General features: G+C 51.8%; 1 protein-coding gene across 1 annotated transcript; it reads right to left on the reverse strand.

Annotated features, from left to right (window-relative positions):
* Nucleotides 1-10,792: 10,792 nt before the first annotated feature.
* Nucleotides 10,793-14,804, reverse strand: meox1 (mesenchyme homeobox 1). Its single transcript, XM_028988663.1, has 3 exons — nucleotides 13,947-14,804; nucleotides 12,403-12,557; nucleotides 10,793-11,222 (listed from the first exon to the last, which is right to left on the reverse strand). Exons 1-3 carry the CDS (start codon nucleotides 14,374-14,376, stop codon nucleotides 11,100-11,102), a joined length of 708 nt encoding a protein of 235 aa, XP_028844496.1. The 5' UTR covers nucleotides 14,377-14,804; the 3' UTR covers nucleotides 10,793-11,099.
* Between the last annotated feature and the right edge of the window lie 298 nt (nucleotides 14,805-15,102).

Raw genomic sequence — 15,102 nt, forward strand, 5'->3', positions numbered from 1 at the left:
GACACACATACTGCTGGTTATTCCTAATTATATTTCTTATAAGAGTTGAATAGGAAAATATACCAAATTTGCCTTCAGTAATCACTGCACTACAAAATAAACGGCAGCTCAAGATCTTCCTCTTTAGAGAATATTTAGATGAACTTGGAACCTTCTTATTGTCTAACTTATGGACAGAATCTACAACAAGAGTGAATAAAAAGATCAAATTCATAGTTGGGGGTCCTAATGAACTAGAATTGATCTCTTCATCCATGGTAACATGGAAGCTCGTTGTAAGTCGCTCTGGATCAGGGCGTCTGCCAAATGCCTTAAATGTAAATTAAAAAATGCACTGTTCCGTTTTGCACTAATTTTTATGTCACCTTCGTTATTAAATCTTCCGCTTTAACTGCCTGTGTTCCATGTTATTCTGGGGGCGCGTTATTTCGTTGTTTGGGTAGTCGCCCCCCGTCACCCCGATGCCCCCCATGGCTGTGTGGATGGGCAGCGCCCCTGCTGAGCTCTGGCTGTTTATCTCTTGCTGGCTCTGGTGATTAATGGGACCCCGAGCACATCCTCTTTCCCCCAGACCAGCTGAGAAAACAGCCCCCGTTATTCCACCCCGACCCGGCCTGGGAGTGCAGCTACAGGTAGCCGAAAAACCCTGCCGGGCACACAGGCAAGAAAAAAAACAACCCCCTCTCGGCCCGTCTCCTGGGGCCCGGCGGTGAAAGTGATGGTGTGGAGAAGGTCAGGGCTTCCTGCTCGGGCTCAGGTGTGTGTGTGCGCTTGGTTCTGAAACCCAGACAAACCCTAATCTGAGTTTAATCCCCTTCTTAAAGGGCCAGTGCGCTAAAAAACGCTGTCTCCCAGCACCATCCACTTGTTCATATAAATCTGTGTTCCGTGCATTTCTGGAACAATCCAGCTTCCAGAAACTTCAGAACAAACACGAAGACACATGGAGACTCGCTGTGATATGATCTCTCAAGCCTATTGGTCACTTTTGACTGGCCAGTTTAAAAAAAGACGAGGATTCTTAGATCAGAAACCGATGTAGGTGACGTAGGCAGTAACGAAGTCCGAACACAAGAGGTCAGCCGGAGACGCACCAGCAACGTGGCCCTACTGTGGTCCGATCATGGCTGGGGCTTCGGCCTCTTTCCTGTTCTCTGAATGTCTGGTTTTAATATGAGCATCCGAGTGTGTGATTGATGAGCTCTGATTGGCCATATCATGATCTATTCCTAGATGTTTTTCCTCTTTCTTCCCGGAGGTGTTTGTTTCGTTGGTTTCTTCCATTTTCTCTCTGCTCTTGCCGAGTTGGGTTATTTATTTAAACGCCTTTGTGAAGCTCTTTCCTCACTAATGGAGCGGAATCTCTCGCTTCGCCCTCCTTTTGTCAGTTTTGTCAGGATTTTTACGTTCCCGACTTGGTCCATTTGTCCGCGTCTCCTCCCTCCCTTTCTCCATATGCTGCCGTTCCAGTGCTGCAGTGTTGGGATTCACACTTCCCAGTCTGCGGGTGAGGAGGAGGTCCTCGGCCATCTGAAGGCAGGCCAGCTGTCCAGCTGACCGAAGGCCTTGACCGGGTCAAACTTGATCCTGATACAGGATCCAGTCCAGGTTTTCAGCAGAATCGCCGCTCTCCAGCCGTGAAGAAGAGTTTCTCCTGGTCAGCTCGGACTGAGGAATGTGTGTGTGCGCGGTCAGGATTTGGCGTGAGTGTGAGGGACATTGTGGGTAGATGAGTAGTGTGTGTGCTGGTGCAGGAGTGTGTGGTCCGTGTGGAGGTAGATCTGGTTCCCTGTGATGTGGCGTCAAGGCGTGGGGTGAAAAAGGGAATCAGGTCGGGGGCGGCTGTGGCTGACGGGCATTTGAGTGATAAGGAGGTGATTGGAGATGTGTGTGTGTGTGTGTGTGTGTGTGTGAGTGAGTGTGGTAAATAAATGCCATTAGAAAAATCTAGTCTAGACAAAAACAAAAATTCATCATCATCCACAGGTGACTGTCTGTAGAATTTGTGAATTATATTATTTATATTTCTGCAATAATTCAGCATCTTTCACAAAATGTTTAATAAAATAAAATCTTCATGAAAACAACTTCATTTGGTTTGGTTTGTGTTTGGTCTATATATATATATATTATTATTTTATTTTTTTTTAACAATAGCTGTTATTAGTTATCTGCCCATTTTCTGACTATAAAGGATATTAATTCTATTTTTTTTCTTATGTTATTCATATTTTGGGGTTGTGTGATTGTGTATATGTGCACGTCTGGATTTTTTTTAATTGTTTTGATGCTGTGTGAGTGTGTGTGTGTGTGTGTGTGTGTGCGTGTCTCCTGTCTCCCAGTGGGCCCCGGGCTGGTGGAAAAGCGTGTGACGCTCTTCCTCGCTCCCGGCGGCGTGCAGTGCCGGAGTCGGCGGCGCTGAACACAAACAGGCGCGCGGCGCGGGGCACAAATCCCGCTTCCTCTCAAACTTCCAGCCCGGCGCGCTTTCCTGTCCAAATTCCACAGCCATGAAAGTTTCCTGGCAGCCGAGCGGGAGAAACCTCACCCAGACCCAGCCCAGCACCCCTGGGAGAGCGGCGGGCCGCGGCCAGATCGGCTCCTTAAATAAAACTGACTTCATCGGCGCGCCGCTGTGGTTTGGGCTCCTGTGGGGTTCTGCAGCATCGGTGTGTGTGTGTGTGTGTGTGTTTCATCCTCGGTTCAGTGTTTCCAGCTGCTGCGGTGTGTTGAAGAGGTCAGGGGTCGGGGGCTTGATGGGACCATGTGGCTTTAGTTGACGGCGTGAACGTGATGTGCGCAGATACGGAATTAGCCAGCGCCAAGCGGGACGACGTCACCGTTCTTCTGATGGCCGCGCGGTCGCTGTCGCCGGGGGTTTTAGGTTCTTGTTTTTGTCTGGGTTGTCAGGTATTCACGCCGCACTTATTAACCTGAAATAACCAGATCTGAAACCGGAGAGAATGTTATATGTTCTGAAAAATGGCTGAAAGTTGGAACAACGGCACGGTGTTTCCTGCGCGGTGTTTGTGGAGATGGAGGTGGATGAGAGGGAGGTGGAGTCGGAGGTGAGAACAGTGCCGCTTTGAGTTCCCCGTGTAGAACATCTGGGGCTGGAGGTGCGAGATAATCCCCCGTCGGCAGCTGCTGGACGGCCCACGTGTCCAGATCCGAGGCCGCGTCCATTTTTACGCTCAGCGGTGGCCCTGCGGGTTCGAGTGAGGTCCCCTCGATCCGGGTCCCCGGTGTGAAGTTTTGACGTAGAACGAGCGGTGAATTGAACGCGATCATCTGGCCGGAGTTCAGGTCGTGTGACGTGACGGTTGCAGGATCCTCCAGCCACTCAGGAAGAGGGGTGCTGGGAGATTTCCTTCAGCCCTCGCAGAGGTCAGGGGTCAGCTGCTTACAGTGTGTGTGTGTGTGTTTCTCCACTTCTCAGTTTACCCTGCGGCCCCCAGCGGTCCCGGCCTGTATTCCCGCTCGCCGGCGTGTTGTTTTCCCTGCTGCTGCTGGTCCCGCGTCCCCCCGCGTATTTTTCCAGGCTCCGGTTTCAGACACCAGCGCTGGGACGGGCGAGTCGCCTCTAATTGATGCTGCAGGAGGAGGCCGATGGGACGGGTCCAGCGCCTAATTAGATTTGTTCCTTGGAAGCTCGGATTCCCACTTTTTCCTCAGGACAGGCCCAGCGGTGGACTTTGTTGTCGTAGGCGAAGCTAAACTGTTGTTTCTGATTAGCCGGCGCTGCGGTGAGCGAACGCCGAGCTCCTCACGTCCTCCAGACGCCAGTCAGAACCCTGCATGGAGAGCAGAGATGCGGCAGCTGCTCTTCTAATATTAAAATCCTGCTCCTGAAGTCTCACGTCTTCACCGGATTTTCCAGTAATATTCTTTACTACACGGAGAGAGACTTTTGGTACACCGTGTGTGCAGGCCTGGGTCTCCCTCAGTATAATAAAACTGCGGCACCTGGCAGTGGGCGGGACACGTCGGCCTCCAACATATGTTCTGATGTTCTGGAAGCAGAAAAGAAAAGTAAAACAGTGATGACCACTCATCTGGGTCACAGCGTCCCCAGACCGGCCAAAAGTGCCATGAAGGAAAACTCAGCGGCAGCCATTTTGGGGAGTGAAGGCTGCGCTGCTGTGGCTTTTTAAGGAGTTTCGTGTTTGTTTCCTGATAGTTCTCACCTGTGAATGTTTGTATAAAGCTGCCCTGTTGGTGTTTCATGTAATAAACTTCTGTGTTGTGACATCGCGTGTGTTCAAGGTTCAAGATTCAACATCAGCATTCTAGATTCAAGACTCAACATTAAAGATTCAACATTCAAAATTCAAAATTCAACATTCAACATTTAACATTCAACATTTAACATTTAACATTTAACATTTAACATTCAACATTCAACATTCTAGATTCAACATTCAACATTTAACATTCAACATTTAACATTCAACATTCAACATTCAACATTTAACATTCAACATTTAACATTCAACATTCAAAATTCAAAATTCAACATTCAACATTTAACATTCAACATTTAACATTTAACATTTAACATTTAACATTCAACATTCAACATTCTAGATTCAACATTCAACATTTAATATTCAACATTCAAGATTGGTTTATTGTTGAATCTTGAATACGCGCGACGTCACAAGACAGAAGTTTATTGAAAGACGTGACAGGAGAAAAACAGACACGTGTGTCCTCCTTCCTCACACGTCCGGCTACGGTGACAGGATCACATTGCTGACCTGCTGAAAGACCGGCAGTGGTCGGATGAATCGTGTTTGTGTGCATCATATGCCAGGGGAAATCATGGCCCGAGAAGAAGCCAAACCAGAGTTTGTGGTGTTTTTGGTGTCCACTGGTCATCTGTGGGATGAACCAGTTCTGCTCCATGGAGGCTGCACCTTGCACGTTTGCCGGCGTGGTGCCAGATTCCACCACGATGCTCAGTTGGCTGGTTCTAAGCGGCAGACAGGAACCGTGCTGCTGCCTTCCACGTTTCACCTGTTCATCGTACCATCTTGTTTCCGCCAGTCGGGGAGGCTGATATGACTTCATTTGACCGAACTCCTGCTTCACTCTGCTCCGGTAACCACGCAGGTGGATCTTGCCGGGCTCCCCGCAAACCGAGAGCGCCCCTGTAGGCTGGATCTCCTGCCAGCTGGTGTGCGGTGAAGCCCAGAAGGTGTCGAAGGAGACGGGGCTCGGTTACCGCCAGGCGTGGAGGAGACTCGCAGCTCCAGGATTAAGCCGTTTCTCACACTAATCCAATCCAGGCCCCGCGGCTTATTCTGGCGGGGTGCAGGGTGTTAACTGGGGCCGACCGGGTGACCGGGGTGACCGGGGTCCCCGGGCGAGCGAGCCGTGACATCACCGCCCCCTCTGGGCCGCGGCCGGCTGACAGGGACCTGCTGACAGGACCTCCATTGTTGGCGCGGATCTGGGCTCCATGTGGTAGACATCACTCTCCCACGTGCCGCAGATGCAGACGCGGCCCTGAAACCCGAGCCGGTGCTGGGGAGCGCCGCCGCCGATGAAAGATGGCGCAGGGTGGGAGCCGTGACGGCGAGGCTCCGGTAATCCCAGCCTGTCACGCCACCAAGCTCACTAACGCACACGCAGCCGCCCACGCGTCCCAGGGGGCTGATGGGAGTTTGAGTCAGGCGTGTGGGGGTGGACCCGATCTTCTCGGACGTGGCATCTGCCGGCCCACATGCCGCCTCCTGCGGACTGCTGGGAACCGGACGGTGGACGGCGGGGCCAGATATGTCCCTGACCCCGACACCTTTTCACCGTGGCTTCGGCTTTTAAATGCAAATTCCCATTTTTCCTCCTGAGAGCGTAACATGAAGAGACTCTCTGATTAATAGAATGTTCTTCATTCTCTAACTGCAGTTCCAGACAACGTTCCTCTGAGGAACCGAGGTGGATGTTTTAATATTTATCTGTACACCGTTCCCACACACACTGAAACCGTGATCAGAACAGAATCAATCAATGAACTTATGGAACTGAAGACCTTCTGACATTGGTGGAATATATAACTCGGCAACTCAGGTATCATTCAGGGATCAATATGAAATTTCAGCATTTTTTATCATCCACTTTCTGTACAACCATAACTTTTCACTGCTGGAACCGCGAAGTCGGGTCTTATTTCCGCCTTTTGTTTGAAAGTGAAAGTGAAGTGATTGTCACACGTGATACACAGCAGCACAGCACACGTTGCACACAGTGAAATTTGTCCTCTGTATTTAACCATCACCCTGAGTGAGCAGTGGGCACCATGACAGGCGCCCAGGGAGCAGTGTGTGGGGACGGTGCTTTGCTCAATGACACCTCAGTGGCACCTTGGCGGATCAGGATTCGAACCAGCAACCTTCTGATTATGGGGCCGCTTCCTTAACCGCTAGGCCACCACTGTCCCCGTGACTGGATGGTAATCAAGTTCCAGCAGGCGACCACGTCTTAGAAATACACCCCGATCCACTTTTTCTTTCTAACTTATACATTTTTACTTTTGAAAGCTTCATGGTAAATTTGGTGGTCTATGGGGGTGGGGCAGTGGACCTGTAATTGGAAGGTTGTGGGTTCGAATCCAGATCCGCCAAGGTGCCACCGAGGTCCCCTTGATGAAGGTCCCGTCCCCACACACTGCTCCCCGGGCGCCTGTCATGGTGCCCACTGTCACCAAGGGTGATGGTTAAATACAGAGGACACGTGTCACCGTGTCACCGTGTGAAGTGCAAAAAAAATCACTTTCACTATAGCAGGCATGGTCTTGATAATCATGTAGGAACGAGCTTTACCACAAGTTCACAGCGACTGCTTCGGTGTAAATCACCAGCAGATTTACATTTACAGCATTTACCAGACGCCCTTATCCAGAGCGACTTACAGTCAGTAGTTACAGGGACAGTCCCCCCCTGAAGACACTCAGGGTTAAGTGTCTTGCTCAGGGACACAATGGTAGTAAGGGGGATTCAAACCCGGGTCTTCTGGTTCGTAGGCGAGTGTGTTACCCGCTAGGCTACTACCAGATACGCTCCCGCTCACTCCTTACTTTTATTCCACAGCTATTGATGGCATGTGTTGAGGACGTGGGCTGCTGGGAACGTCCCAGCGTTGGAGAAATAACCTGGGTTTCCAGTATGAAATGGGTATCGTAAAGAAATCCAGCTGCCTGTCTGGTGTGTACTGCAGAAAATAAAAGATCCGATTCACCGTAGACTTTATTGACCGTACACGCTGCGCCACGATCCCGTTTCACCGACCCAGACTCTTCCAGAGGCCTTGCCTTCAGATGCCAGGGCCAATTGGACGGGTTTAAATCCCACAGTCAGACAGCAGATCGTCCGACACAAAGCTCTTTTGTTGGAGTGACCTGAGGACCGTCTGGCAGCCGCGACGCCTTCGCGGTGGAGCCGGGGAAAGGGGTGAAAGTTGGAGAACGGGTGCTGCTGATGGATGACTGGTCCTGCTCTTGTCATGGGCGGCATATCCAGTTTCCCCTTCCAGTCTTCTGCTGGAAGGGCTGAGGATCACAGCAGGGAGCGGCCTTCAGACTCGCCGTATCGCTCACCGACGCTGGTGAGTTCAAACCAAGCGAGAAAGTTAGAAAGTGTGAAACAGGCAGTCGAACCCCGGCACGCGCTGTTTCGGTTCATACAGATGTTCATCCATGTACAGATGTTTACTGCGTCTGATACGAGGCTGCTGATTGTCCACAGGGTGAATTTTTACAATCCTGGTTTTAAAACAGCTGCTCTTCTGATGGAAGAATCCAAGTCTGTAAAGCTCAGTAGACCTCATCTGCCTTCTATTGGACCAGATTTATCAAAGAGATCTAATTATACTGGATTCACCAAATCATCTTTTTTGGGGTTCCCACCTTTCCTATACAGATCACTGTGACTGAAGTTTAGGACCTCCAGACCTGCAATCTCCCTTTCAAAACACTTTAATCTGAATAGAATAGTTGCAGGAACAACAAAAAAAAACTGTTTGCTAGCTGCTCTTCTTCTTAATTCACAATAATAATTAAAGGACACGTGGGCCAAGACCCTCTGCAGATTTGTAAATATACTGAACTATGAACAGTATAAAATACAATATAAAAATGCATGTTAGAAACCTGAAATCAGTCTATATACAGAGTAGATGACAGCTTCTAAAGTGATAGTCATGTACACAGTGGCACGTGTCCTCTGTATTTAACCCATGGTGAGCAGTGGGCACCATGACAGGCGCCCACTGGGGGCCAGTGTGTGGGGACGGGACCTTCATCAAGGGGACCTCAGTGGCACCCTGGCAGCTATTCCTATTACAAGTCCGTTTCCCTACCCGCTAGGTCACCACTGCCTCAGTGATATGAGAGGCGACTACAAGATGAAAGGAGACTACATATCTATCATTTTTAGCATCTTTATAGGGATTTAAGTTTACTTTAATTACAGTACAATGTTTCCTAAATTCTTCTTCTGTGTAATCTTTATTTCTATATAACAAGTAAATAACATTAATTTAGGGACTGTTTTGTCTTGTATGATGCCGATAATATAAAGTCAGGGTGTATTTGCTGTAGTTGACCAGAGCGCCCCGACTTGACGTCGGTCCATTTCTCCTGGTTCCTGGGCGGAGTTACAGAGACTGTCGGAGGAGGCGAACAGGAAGTGCTGGATAATTTAAAGCTGAGCTGCGCTGCCTGAGTTCATCTTGACTGGAGGCGGGAGATTTATTCCTCCCGGGGGGGTCACTAATCTCGGGTGGTGTGGGGGAGGTCCCAGGTTCCGCAGACCACATCCTACAGACGTACAGCAGGTTTGTAGTGAGTCTCACGCATGTCGGTAAATGCAACATGTGTACACACACACACACACACACACACACGTTTTCCCGTCTTGCATGCATCCCCTGTTCATACAACTGCTGTCTTGGGAGGAAGTGTGGACGACTTCACAGATTTCCTCCCCATCTCCTCTCCGGCAGACCGGGCTGAGAGTGGGAGAGGGAACACATTTGCAGGTGGCACAAAAACAACAGCAGGGCCGCGTCTGGGTTGGGAGGAGGCTGGAAAACCGCAGGCGTGCAGCGGGGAACTTTCTCCGGGCTTGATGAAGAGCAGCCGCTCTGGGCTCTGCGTTGGTGGAGGGGGGGGGCGTCTGGGAGAGACGAGTTTTGATCGGAGATGACGGCTGGCCGCTCCGTTCATTTTCTGTTCTTGTTGTATGATTGTGGGGGCAGAAGGACAAAGTTCCACCTTCCACACCCAGGCGCACCTTAACCCCGTGGAAGATTATGTAGAACAATACTGGTGTATTCTCATTTATATGAATGATAAACTGAGTATTAACTGCTTAAATGAGGTTATATAATATGTACTTTTGTACATTTGAATCAAATTATAACTAAAGACATTTTCCGAAAGTTTCCCGCTCTTGGATTAAGTCGCATATTGAACGGAGAACCTCTCTGAAGGCCCCTTTTAACTGAAGACCAGGCTGAATCCATGAAGGAGAAACGGAGCCTGTGGGTGTAAATGTGGTTTCTAATATGCTTAAAAGAAAGTGAATTAGCGGAGGATGAATAAACAGCGTGAACGCTCGTCCGTCTTCCCGCCCGACTTTGATGTCACGGTGAAATGTGGCCTCGGTAAACAGTCACAGCGTGCAGATGGGCCACACCGGAGCAGCGGGGCTGCAGGACGTGCTCCGAATTCAGTGGCCACTCCGTGGTCGTGACCTCCACACCTCCGGCTATCCATCAAGCCCCCCGTCCCGCCCCCCTGACCCCGCGCCCTGAGCCCGGCCCCTGCTGCAGAGGAAAATGAATTCGAATTATTTTCCATTTGCTTCTGAGCGCTGAAGTCATCAGCCGGTCCTGCAGTCCCGGTTTCACCAGGTCTCCTGTTCATCAGGAGTTCTTTAAATGACGTCCCCTCGCGGGTTTATTTAGAAAAGGACCGATGAGATTTATTCGCCGAGAGAGACGATATTCCCGCTCAGGTGAAACGGGGGGTTGGGGGTTTGTGGCCGGTCTTGTATATTTTATAAGCCGTCTAATGTGCAAATGAGCGGTTTCCTTCATTATTCTGTTTTTTACGAGGCTCCCCGCTGCTCTACTTGTGCGGAGGAAGGAACAGGAAGTGACGGAGTGGACGTCTGAAGCCACCGTGGGTCAGCGGTTCTGTACGCCACAGGCCCGCCATTGTGGGTTCCTGGACCCGGGATGCTTTACTGCTGTTTTCTTTGGGAAGCAGGAAATTGGACGACTGGCTACCTGCTACAACAACATCCTGTACTTCGCCCGTACCCACCTATTCTTCATCCCGTTCCCCCGAGCGCTCCCACTCGCTGGAGGCCGAGATCCGCGCTGGAATCCAGATGCTTCCGGCCCCAACGTGTCTGTGGGCCAAGACCCTCTCCAGAGCCAACTTCTCACTTCCATCCATTCACTGGACAGGTAGAGTCGTGGGGGGCGTCCAGTTTACTTCTTCATCGCACATGCAGATTCTGTGTGTGTGTGTGTGTGTGTGTGTGTGTGTGTGTTCAGCGCTGACTGATCGCTGAACATCTTAAAGTACCTGCACTCTCACACGTGTCGTTTTACTCGTTATTGTGCCAATAAATGAATGTTAATGATAAAACTGCTGCTGCACCGTGAGATATTGGCACTGGTAATGAGTGCATAATTTAACTAAATTAAGTTCAATTTGGCTGTGTATCGTGGGACTATGTAAGGGTATGGAAACAGGAAATTAGAACGTTGTAGTTTTGGAAAAGGCACATTTTAAAACCGTGCATTTATTTTTGTCGATTTTTTTTAATATGCAACATCTGTATTTTGAGAAATGTAAAAAAATACACATATAAAAGCAAACAAGATCAAAGTCACTCAAAATGTACATGATGGCGGGGTGAAAAGCGAACTCAAGGCACCGCTGCTCGGGGAATGTTGACATATCCTGAGTCTTTTTTTTTTTGTCCAGTCGGGTCTTGATTTCCGAGGCTCCAGTCTGTAAATGATGGAGGGATTCCCACGTCAGTCTAGCGTCCACCCCAAGCCAGGCGAGTGGGCGCGGCCCGTTATTCGGAGCTGGGCGAGGCGGCAGAGTCCACCTCGTCTGCTTCCGGGTCGTGTGGGGACGAGGGCTGTCCGCCTTTGACCCGCTTCCACTTCATCCTCCGGTTCTGGAACCACACCTTCACCTGAAGACCCAACGGGAAGCTTTAGGTTACTTCATTTCACACCAACGCGGCTCCAGACTTCTGTGTCCGGAGCGAACCGCCAGGGAGGACAAGCATGTGACCCCCGTGTCCCTCTCTCTGCATTCCCCATGACAACGTGGGACTGCTCCGTCCATTCCCACACTATTTTTACTCCTCCGCCCGGTGCTGCCGGTCCTGTCGCTCACGCCGGAGCTCGGAGAGGCAGGCGGCCAAGACATGTAGGATGCATCGGAAAACCGGCAGACAGAGCAGTCGGGGGATTTGGGGGAGGAGATGGGAAGGGCCAGGAGCTGGCCGGGAGTGGGGTCTGGGAAATGGATTTAGGATGAAGCTGAGAGCCTCGCAGGGAAATGCTGCTTATTATTTCACAGAAAAACGGCTCGTTTGTCGGCTGTCAATTAGCACGTTAATCGCTGCCGTTATTTAACGAATATTTAACACGCAAACATGAATCCAGGGAATTCTGTGGAGCTGAAGTTCATCTCGCACTACATAAAAGCGTGCAGTGAAGCAGCTTTCAGGTGGAAACATGGGATGCAACTGCACCCGGATGTGTCTTTATTGTAGACACACAGAGAGTGGAGATCAGCCACAACCAGATGAAAACGTTTGAATGCACATGGGAACATGCAACCCGCGGTTCGCAGCACCTTTGGGTTGGCGAAAGCCAACCTGGAAAAAACGAATGCACGTATGCACTAATGCACTATAAAATCAATAGCAAAATGTATACATGCAATAATTCTGAAGGTATTAGAGAGTAATATTCTTTAAATTGCCATAGGGTGGTAATAGCCTAGCGGGTAACACACCCGCCTGTGAACCAGAAGTCCCAGGTTCAAACCCCACTTACTACATTTACATTTACAGCATTTATCAGACTCTCTTATCCAGAGCGACTTACAATCAGTAGTTACAGGGACAGTCTCCCTGGAGCAACTCAGGGTTAAGTGTCTTGCTCAGGGACACGATGGTAGTAAGTGGGATTCGAACCCGGGTCTTCTGGTTCATAGGCGAGTGTGTTACCCACTAGGCTACTACCATCCCTTACTACCATCGTGTCCCTGAGCAGGACACTTAACCCTGAGTGCCTCCAGGGGGGGACTGTCCCTGTCACTACTGATTATAAATCTGTGCATGTAAATACAACTCTTCTCACCTGTCTCTCTGTCAGGTCGAGGTTGACGGCGATCTCGTAGCGCCGCAGGCGGGTCAGGTAGTTGTGGTGGGTGAACTCGGCCTCCAGCTCCCTCAGCTGCTCCTTGGTGAAGGCCGTCCGCTCTTTCCTCGCCTTGCAGCTGGTTTCCTGGACGTCTGGAGGAGGCGGACAGAGGGCAGAAAAACGTGAGAATTCTCTCCTGGAAGCGAGCAGGGTCCGCTGGGGGGGGTCACATCCCCGGAAGCCTCCTCGCACTTTTCCGCGTGTGTCCGCTTCTCAGCTTTTCACGCGTCGGCTGCGGCTGCGGCAGGATCTGGTTGACCCCTGCGGGCCACACACCAGCACAGACCGGAGCGGAGCGGAGGCATCCCAGCAGCCCCACAGCTCGCCAGTTAAGCAGGAATGTGGCGGAACATTGTTAAATCCCCCAACAAAAGAACAAAGATGTGGTTGGGTCCAGCTGTGGAGTGTGTGTGTGTGTGTGTGTGTGTGAGAGTGAGAAGATCTCCTCAGCACAGAAATAGGGCCGATCAGCCTCATTAAAGCCCCACTGAGTGTGAGACGCCCGCAGGCCCGGAGCTGGTGGCAGGTTGGGAGTGCAACACCTGGCTGAGTGTGAGTGTGTGTGTGTGTGTGTTTGCCCCCTTGTAAACAGCTCCGGCATAAGGTTGTAAAGTTGGAGTAATTTCTGTGCCCAGCGGGGCGTCTGCGGCCAGACAACATTTGGCGCTTTGCTGTGGACGTTAAACTCGTTTGTCGCATCGCAGCCGTTTCTGAACGTAAATCAGAAGCGAGAAACACAGAAAACAGAAAAATGGAAAAATCACGTCGCTTCTCGTGTAGTTGGGCGTTGGCCGTCGGATCTGCTGCTATTTTGCACGTATTTTCACCGTAAAAAAAAGATTAGTAAAACCAGTATTAAGCGTACTGTGAGGAATAAACCTCATTTCCACGCCAGAACGTGGCGATTGAGCGCATGTGTTCGTAATGATTACCGGTTTTGGGAGCGGTTATTCGTGATGCTCCTGACAGTAACCGCGAAGGCCGGTAGACGCCGTGACGGTGAATTCATTCTGGGCCTCATTATCTTGTCAGCGGTCCCCACGTCACCCAGCGCCGAGCTACCGCCTAATGGTGCGGAAATCAAGGCCACGCACAATCCCACGCGAAGCGTGCAACGCGGGATCTGTGTGTGTGTGTGTGTGTCGTGGTTCTTTTCGGTTCTTTCTTCACCGATATTCTCTGCATATTTGGCTCTGTTGGGGGAAGCAGATTTATCTTCCCCAGAATCCCCCGCCTGTCCCAGCTCGGTTTCCACGCGGCGGCGGCGGGGGACATTAATGCGTCCTCCAGATGTGGCGCGAGCGGCGAGGCCGCGCTCTTCCTGCGCTCGGAATAGCGTGAAATGGTGAGTGCGTTTTGCAGGTTTAATCGTTTCCGCCGCCCCGGGGCCCGTGGGTGTCCCCCAGCTGTCCTCCATGAACCACCACGGGACATTTTATTAACGGAACTGGGACCTCTGGGTAATCTACGCTGGCACTGACCTGCCATGTCTCTCTTCCTCTTGCCCGTCTTCTTCTCGGTCTCGGCCGCGGTCAGGCCCTGCGGAGAGTACTCCCCGTCCAGCTCCGGGGGCGGCCGCTCCGCCCCGTCGCCGCCCGACACGCCCGTCCCCACGGCGGCCGCCTGGCACGGCTCCTGTCCCCGGCCGCGCGGCTCACACGGGCAGTACTGCCAGTCGGGCCGCTGGTACCCGCCCGGGCCTTCTGGGTAGGTGTGGGGCGCGGGCACCAGGCAGGGCGCCGGGAAGTCCGTGTACGGCAGGAAGTCGGCCTTCTGGTGCAGGGAGAAGGGCGTCTGCTGGTACGGCTGCAGGCCCCCGGCCGGGACCCCCGAGTGCGGGGTCCTCACGCAGCCCCAGATGGGGCTGGCCGGGTGGGAGCTCCGCATGCAGCTGCTGGCCGGCTGGTCCATGGTGGGTTATTCTTCTGTGCACGCACACACACACACACACACACTCACACACACTCACACACACACACACACACTCAGAAAGTCCGCTGGGTGGAGGCGGACGAGGGAATATCCGCTTCACTCATCCACCTGTGGAAGGACCGCGTTCTCTCCGCGCTCTTCTTCCCTCCTCTCCTCGGTTACGAGTGTGAGGACACACACTCACTCCCACTGCCCCTCTCTCTCTCTCTCTCTCTCTCTCTCACACACACACACACGCACACACACACTCAGAGCGTCCAGCTGAGCCTCTCTCACCTCCAGCCCTGCTTTCCTGGCGGCCCGGCCCTCCTCCCTTTTAAGAGCTGCGGTGGGCCGAGTTTACGGGCTGTAACGCGACCCGGCGGAGGAGGAGCCCGGCGCGGCGCGGCCACATGCTGCTGACCCGCGGCCCGGTTCGCTCGCTCGCCCGCCCGCCCGCCCACCACCGGCACACAGGAGCTTTTACATCCGCGTGTAATGGGAATTCCAGGCGCAGGCCGCGGGGGAAAGGTCCAGCGCTGGCGGCTCTCCGTCTTTTATCTGTGACCCTCTTAAACCCGTTCACCTCCGATACACTCCACACCGGGACAGCGATGGTGGCTCTCGGTGGAAGGGGGTCGACATTGAGGGACTCAGAGCAGGCCGAGAGTTTCCTCATCTTTATATCACATAATCATTGTTCAATTCAGTAGCTTTATTGTCAAT

This window comes from Denticeps clupeoides, chromosome 8 (genome assembly GCF_900700375.1).
Source record: "Denticeps clupeoides chromosome 8, fDenClu1.1, whole genome shotgun sequence".
NCBI lineage: Eukaryota > Metazoa > Chordata > Actinopteri > Clupeiformes > Denticipitidae > Denticeps > Denticeps clupeoides.